The sequence below is a fragment of the Sander lucioperca genome, chromosome 12 (assembly GCF_008315115.2).
Source record: "Sander lucioperca isolate FBNREF2018 chromosome 12, SLUC_FBN_1.2, whole genome shotgun sequence".
In the NCBI taxonomy this organism is placed as follows: domain Eukaryota; kingdom Metazoa; phylum Chordata; class Actinopteri; order Perciformes; family Percidae; genus Sander; species Sander lucioperca.
In genome coordinates, this window is record NC_050184.1 from 29,704,120 (window position 1) to 29,718,293 (window position 14,174).

General features: G+C 39.8%; 1 protein-coding gene across 2 annotated transcripts in view; it reads right to left on the reverse strand.

Annotated features, from left to right (window-relative positions):
- Positions 1 to 512: 512 nt before the first annotated feature.
- LOC116062079 (protein kinase C and casein kinase substrate in neurons protein 1-like) overlaps positions 513 to 14,174 on the reverse strand; it is a 38,455-nt gene continuing 24,793 nt past the window's right edge. For both annotated transcript variants that reach the window (XM_031316583.2, XM_031316584.2), the window contains 8 exons: positions 10,690 to 10,846; positions 10,269 to 10,504; positions 8,869 to 9,024; positions 8,219 to 8,394; positions 6,180 to 6,300; positions 5,969 to 6,075; positions 3,055 to 3,254; positions 513 to 1,282 (listed from right to left, as the gene is read on the reverse strand). In XM_031316583.2, the coding sequence (XP_031172443.1) occupies positions 1,173 to 1,282; positions 3,055 to 3,254; positions 5,969 to 6,075; positions 6,180 to 6,300; positions 8,219 to 8,394; positions 8,869 to 9,024; positions 10,269 to 10,504; positions 10,690 to 10,846 (1,263 nt within the window). In that variant the 3' untranslated portion in view covers positions 513 to 1,172. The remainder of the gene's footprint in view (positions 1,283 to 3,054; positions 3,255 to 5,968; positions 6,076 to 6,179; positions 6,301 to 8,218; positions 8,395 to 8,868; positions 9,025 to 10,268; positions 10,505 to 10,689; positions 10,847 to 14,174) is intronic.

A 14,174-nucleotide genomic window follows, 5' to 3' on the forward strand; every position in this document is an offset into this window, starting at 1 on the left:
TGCCTTGCCTTGCCTTGCCTAAACAGTGGTACATTCATGTCCTGTTGAAGAGGCTTCGATCTTCAGACAACCCTCTGTAGCACAGTAACGTATCAACATGCCTCCAATGGCCCCTCGCTCTGGAAGAAAAGTGACTGGCACATAGTAAGATGACTTGATCCAGCTTCGCTCTGAGGGAATGTATTACTTGTGTTTCTGGTTAGCAGTAGTGGATTAAAATGACACCTGAATTACTGAACCAAGAATGAAAGCTTCTGCAGAGACTGTGTATCCTTTTCCTTGGATTGCATGGAGATGATACGGTCAACGGATTAGTGATGCTAAGAAAAGAAACATGTCAAAAACAAAACAAAGACGACATAAAATCACTTCATCAACAAGCTTCCTTTCATGAAAACAGAAGCATGTCCGGAAGAATGTGATGCTAAAAAGTGAACTCTGCATTTGCAGTTGAAGTGTTGCATCAAGATCTAGCCTAAACGAGGCTGCAGGATTCAGGGAATGCAAGTTTCTTTTTGCATAGCACATGCTGCTATGCAAGTTCAGTAACAGTTAAATCACACATAGCACTGCACACACTGGAAAAGAGGTTGAACCAAATCACAAAAGAAAAACAAGAAAAAAAAAATAGAGGATACTGTTTGTGGTACTTTTAACACTACACAGCATTCCGGATGTAAGAATGATGGCTGACCACACATAGCATTAAAAATGCTACACAAAGATGGCATTACACTGTATATACACAATGCAGGTTAGAGAAGCTGGTCTTTGTTGAATGGGTATAACTGTTTCTATTATCTTCCCATTCTCACATAAGAACAGACTGCAGTGTACTGCAAGTTTAAATAAGCTGCATTATACATTAAATACAGCTACACAGAGAAGCAATGTGTTCCTGCACTGTCTGTCTTGATGTTATAGTTGAGTGTGTATATACTGGAACAACTGCTGCTCCTGTTTTTAAATGTGTAGGTCCACCCACCACAAATGCTGGATAAAATATATTATACTGATATATTGTCTTTTAGGTTACTAAGTTTTTATCAAGACTGCTTGGTGCATCTGTTGGGCAAGGGATGTGTTGCTCTTAAGTCTCTGGCTATGTGCGGTGCAATTGGACGGGACAGTTCGAGCTGCCTCCAATGGCGTGTCCATGTCCAATAACAGGACTAGATTGGCTCGACATAATTGGCCGGGTAAAGTCCCTCTTGGCCGCTGTCCAAGCGACCTCTACACCAGCCTTGCTCATCTTCGTCCTCAGTCTTGGTCAGTTCATCACCTGTGAAAGAGACACCACTCCTTAATCAACACGCAGTCCTGTGTCAAATAGTCAATGTAAATCTAAAATATGAGTGTGTAAATACCGCTCCATACTTCTGTTGTTGTTCTGTATTGTAGCCAGTATTTTAGAAGTCAACTTCTCCCCCACTCCCAGTACAATTTGACCAGGCAACAAAAATATATATATTTTTTAAGATTTGGATTTTTCATATTTTATCTACACAATTCAAGATATTGTTTGACATTTTGGGAGCGTTAGATGAGAAGGATCGAAATAACTTTCGTGCCTATACAGTAAATATTAAAATAACGTCAGTAACCTGTTAGCTTAACTTAGAATAAAAACAGAAGAAATAGCTAAGCACTTAGCAGCAGCACCTTTAAAGCTCACTAATTTACAAATTAACACGTTTCATAAATAGTTTGGCACGTAACCCCCCCCCCCCCCATCAAAGAACAGCTTGTTTATTTTTCTAAATGGTCTACATGTTGTTTCAAAGTCTTCTTCACACTGCTAAGAATAAAACAAAGATAACGTTTCTTTTATTTTTGGGCATTTCTGCCTTGATTGGATAGGAAAGCTGAGATATGAAAGGAGAGAAAGAGGGGGGAAGACATGCAGGAAAACCGTCACAGGTCAGACTCGAACCCTGGACCTTCTGCGTCGAGGAATAAACCTCTGCTTATGTGCGCCCATTCTACCAACTGAGCTAACCGCCCACACCATTTTTGGTTTTTTTTCCAAATCTAATGAATTTAAATTAAACAAATTTGATTAGGCGGTGCCAACCAAGTTTCACCCAACAATAAAGGCAAAGTAGATTAAAGGTACCCTGTGAAGCTTTTGACCCCTAGTGGCACTATGAGACAATGTTTTTATGAGTGGGTTACCGGTTTTGTTTGTTCACAACAGTTTATGTGACCAACACACACATGCACAAGTACAAGCACATGTGTGACAATACAATTAACAACAATTCCTGCCAATGGTTTAATACTATTTCACGGTTGTTCAGGTGGCGGTAAAGAGCCAAGAAAAGCAGCAATGTGCCAACAAAATGCAAAGAAGATGGATTGCAAGTAAACAAAGATGCAAACAATGCAGGTTTGTAAAGATTTGAAAAATCGGCTTTGAAAATGTTTTCTGAGGAAAGAAGTGCATTCCACACGTTTGTTTGACTTCAAGGATGCACACCACGAGTTTTGGTGAGTGACACTGTGTGTGAATGACACACAATGTAAATAGAACCTTTGTTTGTTAAGAAAAGTTTGCAGGGTCCGAGCGCCTGTCATATTAAGTTTTTAAATTTGAAAACACCTTAAAAATCGGAACTGAATGTGCAGTACGGGAATCAAGAGGAAGATGTACAGCTATGGCTTCTTCAATGGTTATTTTTCTGTGTAAAGCTTGTCTCTAAATTGGTTTTCATGCAACTGTGTGGGGCTCTAAAGCACTTTTTCACGCCATTTGCCAAAGAGCTTGTGTTAATTGCTGGCAACTGCCTGTAATTTGTTTTCCATGTGGTTATTATTGACTAAGCACTGCTATCCTCTATAGAGGAAGGGAGCTTTAGAATAGACATTAGGACAGAGTTGGTGATTTTTGAGCACCTGTGTGATGCTACAGCTCAGTCATCTTATCATTAAACTCCTGCCTGCATTGTACCAGGTCCTTTCTATACATTAAGTTCATAAATGAATTAGTAAACATGAACTGTATGATGGTAGAATAAAACATGTATGCTGTGTCATCTGATCAAGGATACTTACCTGCTTTGAAGGTGAGCTCATCCTGTTCCTGGCCTTCATAATCATAGAGAGCGCGGACGCGGACCGATTTCCCAGTAGTGCTGACATCATCTTCGAAAGAATTCCCGTTCCCACCATTTTCGTTGCCAGAGTTCGCAGTGGGTTGCTCATCATCGGACCACTCAGTCGAGAAACCTTGGTTTTTTTCATAGCTGCTCACACTGGAGGATAGAGAAAACCCAGGTGGAGATTTAATGTTAAAAAACTAAATACTAAAAGTCTTTTTAATTGTCAACAAATCCCATGAAAAGGTAAAAAGCAACAATGAATTGATCCCTCTAATGAGTAGGATCAGTCTCTGTGCCACATATCTAAACTGTATATAAAAACATAAAACATATCAATAAGCCTCACTGTTGCACTGGGAGACGTGTTCTTTATTTTTGATGAACATGGGCACTGTAGTTTATTCTGAATTGATCCCACAGTAGTCTGTATCCACGACATTCCACTTCCGGGACTGCTTCGTTGCCGTCGGAAATTCCGCCTTTTCGGCCGGATGGTCATTACCTTCCACTTTCTTTGTGTTGGTATTCTAAACTCCGGTGGATTTATGAGAACTATGGTTAACTGCTCCTCAGATCCCTGCAGGGTAAATCCAGACAGCTAGCTAGACTATCTGTCCAATCTGAACTGGACACCCTACAGTTCACTTCCCAACCAGGCACTGGGGTGGAGAATGCCATTATCTATCTATCACACAGATCACTGTCACACCTGGAGAACACTGGGAGCACTGTGAGGGTTTTTGATTTCTCCAGTGCTTTCAATACAATCCAACCATCACTGCTCTGGGGGAAGCTATTGGGAGCTGGTGTTGACCTCCACCTGTCTGCATGGACCATCAATTACCTCACTGGCAGCACAGGAGCACCACAGGAGCACCACAGGGTACAGTGCTCGCTCCTTTTCTCTTCACCCTGTATACAGCGGACTTCAGGCACAACACAAGCAGCTGTCACATGCAGAAGTTCTCTGATGATACTGCCATTGTTGGGAGGGTATCAGAGGAGAATGATCAGGAATACCGGGAGGTCATCTGGGACTTTGTCAACTGGTGTGAGTCAAACTACCTTCACATCAACGCCAGCAAGACAAAGGAGATGGTGGTTGACTTTCGCAGGAGGCCGCCTGGTACTACACCGGTGAACATCCAGGGTGTCGACATTGAGATGGTGGAGCCATACAAATACCTGGGTGTTCACCTCAACAATAAACTGGACTGGTCCAAAAACACAGACGTCCTGTACAAAAAAGGGCCAAAGCCGTCTCCACCTGCTGAGGAGGCTGAGGTCCTTTGGTGTGTGCAGGACTCTGTTAAAAACATTCTATGACTCTGTGGTTGCGTCTGCAATCTTTTATGCAGTAGCCTGCTGGGGAGCTGGGAGCACAGATAGGGACAGGAAAAGGCTAAACAGACTGGTGAAGAGGGCTAGCTCTGTTCTGGTCTGCCCTCTGGACACCATAGAGGAGGTGGGGGAGAGGAAGATGTTAGCCAGGCTGGCATCAATCATGGGCAACACCTCTCACCCCCTACATGAGACTGTGAGTTCCCTGAGCAGCTCCTTCAGCAGCAGACTGCTGCACCCTCAGTGCAAGAAGGAGTGCTACCGCAGGTCCTTCATTCCAGCAGCAGTCAGACTCTTTAATGCAACATCATAATGTAGCACTGCTAGCTGTTTCTGCAATATGAGCCATCACTGGACAATATTCTGCACTACTCTTTATTATTTATTACTCTGTGTCACCTCCAACTGTGCAATATGTCATCTCTATTCATCCGCACCTTACTCATCTGTATATCTGTGTTTATATACTGTCTGACTGTTTATAGAAGGATGTTTATTGTGTAAATATGTTTGATTTATTTATTTTTTAATTTTTTTATTTCTTAATGTATATTTTTTCACTTATGTCCACTTAATGTGTATTTGTGTTATTCTGATGTGTGTACATTTTTTCTTTTGAGCTGCTGTAGCACAGGAATTTCCCCAGTGCGGGATTAATAAAGTCTATCTTATCTCTTATCTTCTTTTATCTTAATCTGAGTTTTCTGTTGCACGACTAAACCAACTTTTGAACGAGCACATGTTCCATCAAAACAAGTTCTTTCCTGAGGCTATTTTGCAGCGGCACCGGGGCTCCGCTCGGCGCTTAGCTTCACCCAAGACAATTGTGACTGGTTTAAAGAAATGCCAATAAACCAGAGCACGTTTTTCTCCCATCCCAGAATGCTGTGTAGACTACCTAGACCCTCCTTCGCAGCGCTGTGGAGGAAGGTCTGGTAATGCGAGACTACATTTACTAAAAACTACAGTGCCCACCTGCTTTAAGAAATTATTTAGCCTTTTAAAAAAAGTATACATTTGTGACCCATTTTTAAGATATATGTGGCTATATATATGGCTTGGGAGCGAGAGCCACATATAAGACAGGGAAGTCAGAACATACTGAGAGGCAGCCTTGGTTTTGGTCTATTTATGAGATTTGTTGACAAAAATACAAATATCAGTATCCCCAGTCTCATCTTTCAAGAATACAAATTTGACCATTTGTATATATTTTAAATATTGCTCGTGTAGTATTCTATTATTATTTCATGTATATTGTTTCCTATTATTTAATGTATACTCTGTATGTGTGCTGTGTGTCTGATATTTTGTTGCTGCAACACCGTTATTTCCCATTTTTTGGGATCAATAAAAATCTATCTATCTATCTATCTATCTATTGACCAATTTTGATGACATTTTCACAAAATGTAACTTGAATATATACATTTGAATATAATACATGAATAAAGTAGTGTTATAAAATAATAAGATAACGTGTTCTTCAATGTGAGTGATGTGATTGTAAACAATAGATTGCTAACCTGCTACGGTCACCAGGTGGAGCCACATGGTCTGTGCTCGGAGTGGGTGGGGCTCCATCTGGTTTCTTCTTCTTTGGAGGAGCACTGGCCTGGTCTGGGTTGTATTCCTGGAGATGAGAGTGAAAAGAAACCCACGAAAGCAGAATAAAGAAGAGGGTTAAAGCAAAAGGAGAGGTTTCTAATCTTTGTGTATGAAGGTTTAATGTTGTACCTCAAATGCAGGCCAGTTCATAGGCATCTCAGGGCCGTGGTTGTTGCTGAACCATTTTAGATCCTCTTGTGTGTTTGCACCCAGGATTGTGCGCTCCAGTTCTCTGTATATTGTGGCATAGCTGAGGAGAGGGAAATAGGACAAATGGTGATGATGAAAGTGCCAGAAGAGACCCGGGGGGTGCTGCCAACTTGGCAACAGAACCCACAATGTAGTTCAAATTCTGGGTTGAGAGAGATCCAGCATTGGGTCATTACAAAGCAGAAGTGTCTCCCTGAGTTTTCTGCTGAAGCCCTCAACAGCTGAAGTGTTTGGCCTGAATAATCCTAATAATCCTTTACGCAAATCTCTGCAATGTGTAATAGATTAAAAAGGGCTTATTCACCTGGTAGCTTTAGAACCTTATTTACAGGATAAACCAATCTGATTATTCTTTCATACAGTACATTAGTGCAGTAAGAAAAATATTTATCTACATACAGTCTTTGGTAGAATTAGGTACAAACAGAGCACAATGTTTTATTTTCAATAAATGGATGCTGTGTTAGATTGCACATTTTTAAAAACAGAAAATGTAATTTTGGAAAGACGAGGGTATGTTCTTTGTAAAAGGCGATGATATACTGTATTGTCTGGCATTGGAGCAAATGCCTCTCTCTCTATATACATATATATCTCTATATATCATATTTAAGCATGTTTAATTGAGTTAAGTACAAGCCAATACAATACTGACTTGACTTGCACTGTGGTGATCATGACCAGACTGAATCCAGAAAATACACACATACTGTAATACATTTGTTTTTGTTTTTTTGTCTTTCATGATATTGACTTTAGCTCATAAAACTAAACAAGCCCGTTTCTATGTGTTTTTACTGTTGCTTTTAATGTCAGTGGGCATTTATACATGAGTCATTATAGTTGTAAATAAAATATTCCTTTACAGAAAATGTCTAATATGCTGAATTTGTCTCCTTATAAGTGGAATCTGGCAATAATTCCTGAGAAAATCCGCAGTTGTATAATAAAACTATATGTATAAATATGGCCTCCCTTTCATCTGCCTTTGTATGGATAATATATGACATTTATGCCAAATAACTATTTGATGGTTGAGGAGGAAAGAGCACTGGATTTAGTGATGAATAAAATCACATAAAATGATATTATCTTATTCTATGTAGCGCATTCTGGACACCCGCAGATGCAGCTACTCTTTAAACTGAGCTGTTGCATATTTTCTTCCCCAAAAAGGGTAACACAGGTGAAGTCATGAATAGTAAAGAAGAGGTGTGAAATGGTGGAAACATATCCATCGTGAATGATGACACCAATCAGGATGAACTACATCGCAATCCTCTAAACATCAAAGAGCTTGAATCATCCATAGCAACCAAAGGGAGGTTTAGTTTTTAGGTAGAGCTTTGTTTTTACACGCAGGTTGGAAAAACAGCCCAGAATATGACAGGCATTAAACTCTGAACAAAATTAAGTTTGGCAGAAACGTCTTTGACTGAATAATCAATTAATTAGTGCTGTGAGTCTGAACGCTAATGAGAAATGCATGCCTGGTTGAGAAGTGTGTTGAGATTAATCAAGTTGAAGCGAACTGTGCTGAATGTGACACAACAAATCACACTAATCTATGACAAAAATGGGTTTGCAATGTGATTATTTCTGATTAAAAGTAAAAGGTACAGTATGCAATCATGCTCAAAGAGTTTGTTACCCATGTTGCATACAGTGTAATTATGAATTTACATCAGATTGAGGGGGCATAATAGAAATGTAGATGAACTACAGTACAGGGGTAAGACTTGATGCTGAAGCAGAAGCGAACAGAGATGACGGTAAAACAGAAGAGTATACAGCTGACTGAAAATGCGATCAATAAATATATGAAATCACGAGGAAATACAGAGTTTTACCTCTCATACAGTACATACTGTATGTCACAGTCAGCCTGCAGTCAGTGATCCTAAACCAGCTGATCTACCAAACCTAAACAAAACGGTCTCCTTTTTTGCCTGTCTAACCTTGCGTTCTCGGTGAGGTTAAGATGGCGTTTGATGTCCAGCAAGGCCTCCTTGAGGAAAGTCAGCCTCTTGACTTCATGCTGCTGGCACTGGTCAAACACCTGCTCCATGCACTCCATGTACTGCGGGGTGCACTTATTCAGCTCCTCCAGAGACTTCTCGTACTTCTCTTTAGCCTGAGACAGAAAACAGAAAATACACTGACAACTGAAGCCTCTGTGGGAAAAGAAATCAGCATGATTTAATTATTATTTCTAATAATAATCTATTTAATCTTTAACAGCTGGCTTATTTGTAACTTGATATTCTGGAAGTAAATTGATCAAAAATGTATGCCCATGTACAATTTAAATGTCCCTTTGAGCTTGCACCACAACTAATTTTTAAAAGGTTTATCGTGGCGCTGGGGCAATGTTTTAGAATAAATATGTTTTTATGACCGAAAACATAACATAAAAAAATATGAAAACCCCCTTTTGCCTTCACACAGCATACATCTATCACAACGTACCATCTTAAACTGTTTATTTGAATAAGTATTTTTAACTGGTTTTGTTTTTCTTGACATCTTTAATTTTCCACCCGCCTCAAACTAAACAAAGTGAAAATACTTTTATCTCTTCACTTGGTTTTCCCGGGCTTGTTCTCACCTTTTGCACATCCTGTTTGCATTTGTCCACTTTCTCGTGGAGTTTCTTCTGCTGGTCTACTGTGACGGAAGCCTCAGTCTTGCCGTTGGCCTCTCGGGCTGCAGCCAGCTTCTCCTCCTTGCAGGCCATGTGGTAGGACTTCTTAGCCGCCTCCATCTGTATGTCCAAACACAGGCATTGTCAGTTTCTCACGTACATGATCTAATATGACCAAAGGAACACAAGGAAGGATCAACTCATCTCAAAGTAGGAAGGACCTTGCCCAGACACAATAGTGGATTTGAATGTATATATATAATATAACTGCTTAAATATTATTATGTCCTCATATCCAGGATCAGAGCCTTATTTTGCTATTTAGGGTAAAGGATCAATGTGAGAACATACAATACTGCTACTACTTGCTCCAGTCCATTTCTGTTTTTCGATATCAACGCACACGTAGGGAATTCATGTTTCCATGTAGAGTTAAGAAATCCCAGTCAGGCCTATGTCTAATAGGGTCTAAATCCTCTCATATCATACAGGTCCAATCCCAAAGCAACAAACCCAAACAGGCCCTCAGAAGAGCAAAAACAAAAGGAAAATTCAATCAACCTTAAACAGTGCTAAATCAATGGTTTTAGGCAGAGAAGTAAGTATCTATTTTTGTCTCCCGAAGCTGAAAATAATATAATACATACATAAAACTGTATAGTTGGGGGTCAGACACTTAAAAACCAATGATCAAGAACATAAATCAATAAAAAAATAGGTTCAAAAACAACTTCAAAAGATCAGCAAGGCCTGGTGTTACTTTATGTTTTGCATCCCCCTCCCCACTCATGTATTTTATCTTTTACCATGATCTTAAGTTTAAAGTATAAAATAGTGGAGAGTGAATGGATGTTGATGTGACACAGCTGGACACAAGCAACAAAACGAAATCACAAGCAAAAGGTATGAGCCAGAAAGAACCAGAAGGCAGCTCATTTATGAAGTGAATACGACAAATGATGATTGATGAGTGATGATTCATATACATTTTAGGGCTGCACAATTAATTGCAATATGGATTAGAGCAAAATCTAAATCGCAGACGGGTGCAATGTTTGTTAAAGGCAAAATATGTGTCAAACCATTCTGAATTAAGTATTGTGGTGCTGCAGAGACGTCACGGCACACAAATTGTATCCTACAGACTAAAGAATTAAATCTTTTTTGGTACAGATCCTCACAAAAATCACACATCAATTTTTTTTATTCTAATATTTTTCAGTGAAAATGAGAATTATACAAAAATGATCATTCCCTTCAATATTTTAAATCATATCGGAGTAGTATTATGAGTCCAAATAATCGCAATTAGATATTTTCCTTATATCGTGCAGCCCTAATAAATGTGTTTCGATCCCTCTCACCTCTTTGAGCTTTTTGGCCCACGGTTTCTGAGCCTTTTTGAAGCCTTCCTCCGCCTCCTTGGCCTCTTTGAAGCCACCAATCATTTGCTTGTGATAGGCTTCCTTCTGCCAGTTCTTCACTTTCTCTACGTCTTCGTTCACCAGGTTGTTCTTCACGTCTTGGTGCAGCTCACTCACCTTCTCTGCCTCGGTCATGACAGCCAGCCAGGCTCTCTCCACAGAGCCGTACTGTGGGCCTGGGGGTCGGACAAAATGATTCATCCCAGATAAAATATTTATTGCAATAACACGCTGCCAAATATTACCAGAGAGCAAACATCAAACTGCGAAAACTGAGCTTTGGCCAATTGAAAGACAGCGTAAAGTACATTCATTTGTCAAGCTATTTATTTTATTGACCCCATCCATCCCACATGCTGACCTTTCTCAATGAGCTGTCTCCATCTCTTGGACCATGCGGTTAGCTGATCACCGTAGGATTTTTCTATCTTGGCACGTTCCTGCAGGCAGCCCATAAGGTCATTGCAGAGCCGATGGCCGTCATCAAATCTCTTGACAGCACGTTTGTAGTTCCCCACCTGAGAACACAGAGACAAATAGGTTGAAGGAACAGAAAGAAAATCTTTCTTTACATGTCACAGAATAAATAAAAATACAAAATGCATGTCTACATCTAAATATACAAAAAACTGATGAAAAGTGTATTTTTCTATATCAGTGGGACTCATTCAAATATATACCTACATACCATACATATATATATATATATATATATATATATATATATATATATATATATACACATACATATATAAACATATATACAGGGCATGAAGTTAACTTTTTTGACCACCAGCCACTGTGGCAGGTGGATTTTTAAATCCACCTGCCACAGGGACTTTTTACCAGCCAGTTTTTTTTTTTGCGTCATAAAGGTGAAAAACAGGAATTGCTGTGTCTCCATGATCCTATCCTGTCCTTTTGATGGTAGCCTACTCGTGGACAGTGCGCCGTCATCACGTGCTGTAGTAGGGGGGCCCGCCTTGATAATCCTGCATAGGGGCCCGGTGTTGGCTCATTACGCCACTGCATATAAGAGATGAGATGACTGACAAAATCAGGAGTGGCCTACGCGCACCACAACAACAAAACACTGGTGAATGCGCACCATAACACATGAATGTTTTTTGTATAGTTCTTAAAAATAAAAAAATAAATAAAAAGGAAACTTGTTTTGGGGAGAATAATACTTATTACTATTAATTAATTACTCTGGGCTGAGATTTTCTAGGACCCTTACCAAAAAGGCTCAGGATGCTGCAAATATTGTGATGAAAAAGGCTGGTGGATTTAAGATACAGAATAATTTATTGGATGAATCAAATATGAACATATCTGTCATTGTCAGTGGCTTGTTGATCTTTACATTGTTAGTTAATTTCCTATCCTGGGCTGGGACACACATTCATACGGTTTGATAAAGTACTTATTGGACTTTAACTTATCATTGCACTTACAATAACATAGCTGTCCTCAATTTAGGTCATCCTGTACGTCTCATCTGCGTTTTTTCCTGCATCCACCGTGTGCGTTTGTGTGTGTGTCTGTGCGTGCGTGTGTTTGTGTGTGTGTGTTTGTGTGTGCGCGTCAGTCGCGGGGGAAACGGAGCAGCCCCGCCCGCTGCAGAGAGCTGACAATTTGAAACAGCAGCGCTGACTTTAGAGTGAAAAAACGTCACAGCGTACATTGATGTTAAAATGTATACATGTTGGCAGGACGGTCTGAAATGTTTTGCACGGTCTTTCGCTGTATGTTTTGTTGGTAAATGTGAGATGTTCGAGTCACACACACGTCTCGTCTTCATATCAGAAACTAGGAAATTAATTTTACCCGTTCTCACTCCATAGACAGTAGTCTCACTCCCGCTTGGTCAGTGGCTGCACGTGGGACTGCTGGGATTGTGTGAGTAATGAAAATGCGATAGGGGGACCCGGCTGTCAATCAATGTCTTCCAGTGATGCGGGCCCCTGATTGGACCAGGCCCGTAAGCAACCGTGTACCCTGCTTACCGATAGTTACGAGTCTGAATCACTCAATTCTCATTGGCTACCCGCCAATGTGGCAGGTAGATTGACAGTTTCACCCGCCAATCACAAAAGTTACCCGCATTTGGCGGGTGGGCGGGTGCCAATTTCATTCATATATATATATATATATATATATATATATATATATATATATATATATATATACACACACACACACACACATATATATATACATATATATATATAGTATAAGTATGATTGTGCATTAACCAACACAGTTTTGGTAGTTGTCGGTACACGATCCGTTCTGCCTGCACGATCCGTTCTGCACATGCGCAAGATAATACTGTTTTACCGAGGATACGACCTGCACGATCTGTTCCACGCTAGCCTATGGCTAGCCTCCACCGGGAAGCTAACGTTAGTTTAGCTAACAGCTAATTCGGCTAACCGCTAGCTGACAGCTAGATTCAGTCTAAAATAACGTTAACTCAAACGTAATGGGAAAAGCAGGCTACAGCTAAATTAAGACTTCACAGTAATAACAATAAAGACAAGTATTGAGTGATTGTATTTTAAATGAGCACAAGTAAAGTAGAACTGATGTAACAGCTGTTATATATGTTAGGTGTTTGTTATATATGTCAACGTTTATTTTCAAGTTTTATTTTGAGGGTCTTTTAAAGTTATTACATGCTGTCTCAGCTAGCAGTTAGCCGAATTAGCTGTTAGCTAAACTAACGTTAGCTTGCCTGTGGAGGCTAACGGCAGACCGCTACAATCAGCTAGCGGTTAGCCGAATGAGCCGTTAGCTAAACTAACGTTAGCTTGCCTGTGGAGGCTAACGGCAGACCGCTACAATCAGCTAGCTAAAGAGAGGTATGTGTGCTGATGTGAATGCTAATATTAGTTAGCGGATAGGTTTTGTTGTAAGCAAACAAGCAGCTAGTAGCATTATCAGATGTTGAAGTGATTTTATGTCCTTTCATGGAAACATGATGTCTTTTCAGAGATCATAGTATTTGTGTCTTTAAATTATTTTTAACACAAAAACAAAAATCAGACAACACAGAAATATATGTGTGGGGGAAAATGTTCATGTTTTATATTTTTATAGTTAACAGAAAAACAAACAAATGTATATGTTTTTCTAAACTTAGGAATGGTTCCCCACATTTATCTCCTCATCAATAACCAAAATGTCATTCTGTGTCTGTCTTTGTCAAAATACACAGATCATTTAAAACTAAGAACTAAAACTTTAGATCAAGTGTCCTCAAGATCTGTACTGAACTCCAAAACACAAGCAGGTAAGATGGAGATTTACAAATGGCTACACGTGAGTGGGCTTCTTAACCCATTTTACTCTATGATGCATGTTATCCAGCACGATTTTAGATATTTTAAAGCATATCTCTAAGTATGTCCTGAAAATAATGAACTGTATGTTCCATAAATTACACTATAAGACATGCTACACTATTAATGCACATTTTAATCCCAAGCAAGAAACAGATTCAGCCACATTCATTTTGTGAATAAAGTTTTTTTTTGTTATCCTACTCAGTCCACCATAACCATACTGGTATTCAAATATATCATATTTTCTGCCAAAATTATTTTACTGCCTTTTCTTTTAGAAATCTCGCCACCTTAAGCAATACCGCCTTAAAAGAGCTGTGCCAGGCCGTGTGGATCCGCCTCCTCATGCCTGCAGGGGGCGTGAGCTCATGGTGCATGATGAAGGAAGGGTAGTGAAGAGGGGGGGGTTGCTCGTGCCTGTGCATGTGTAGTTATGCAATGACATGGGCTTGTGTTTGTGTGTGTATGTGAATGTGTGTGTGTGACTGCTTTAATC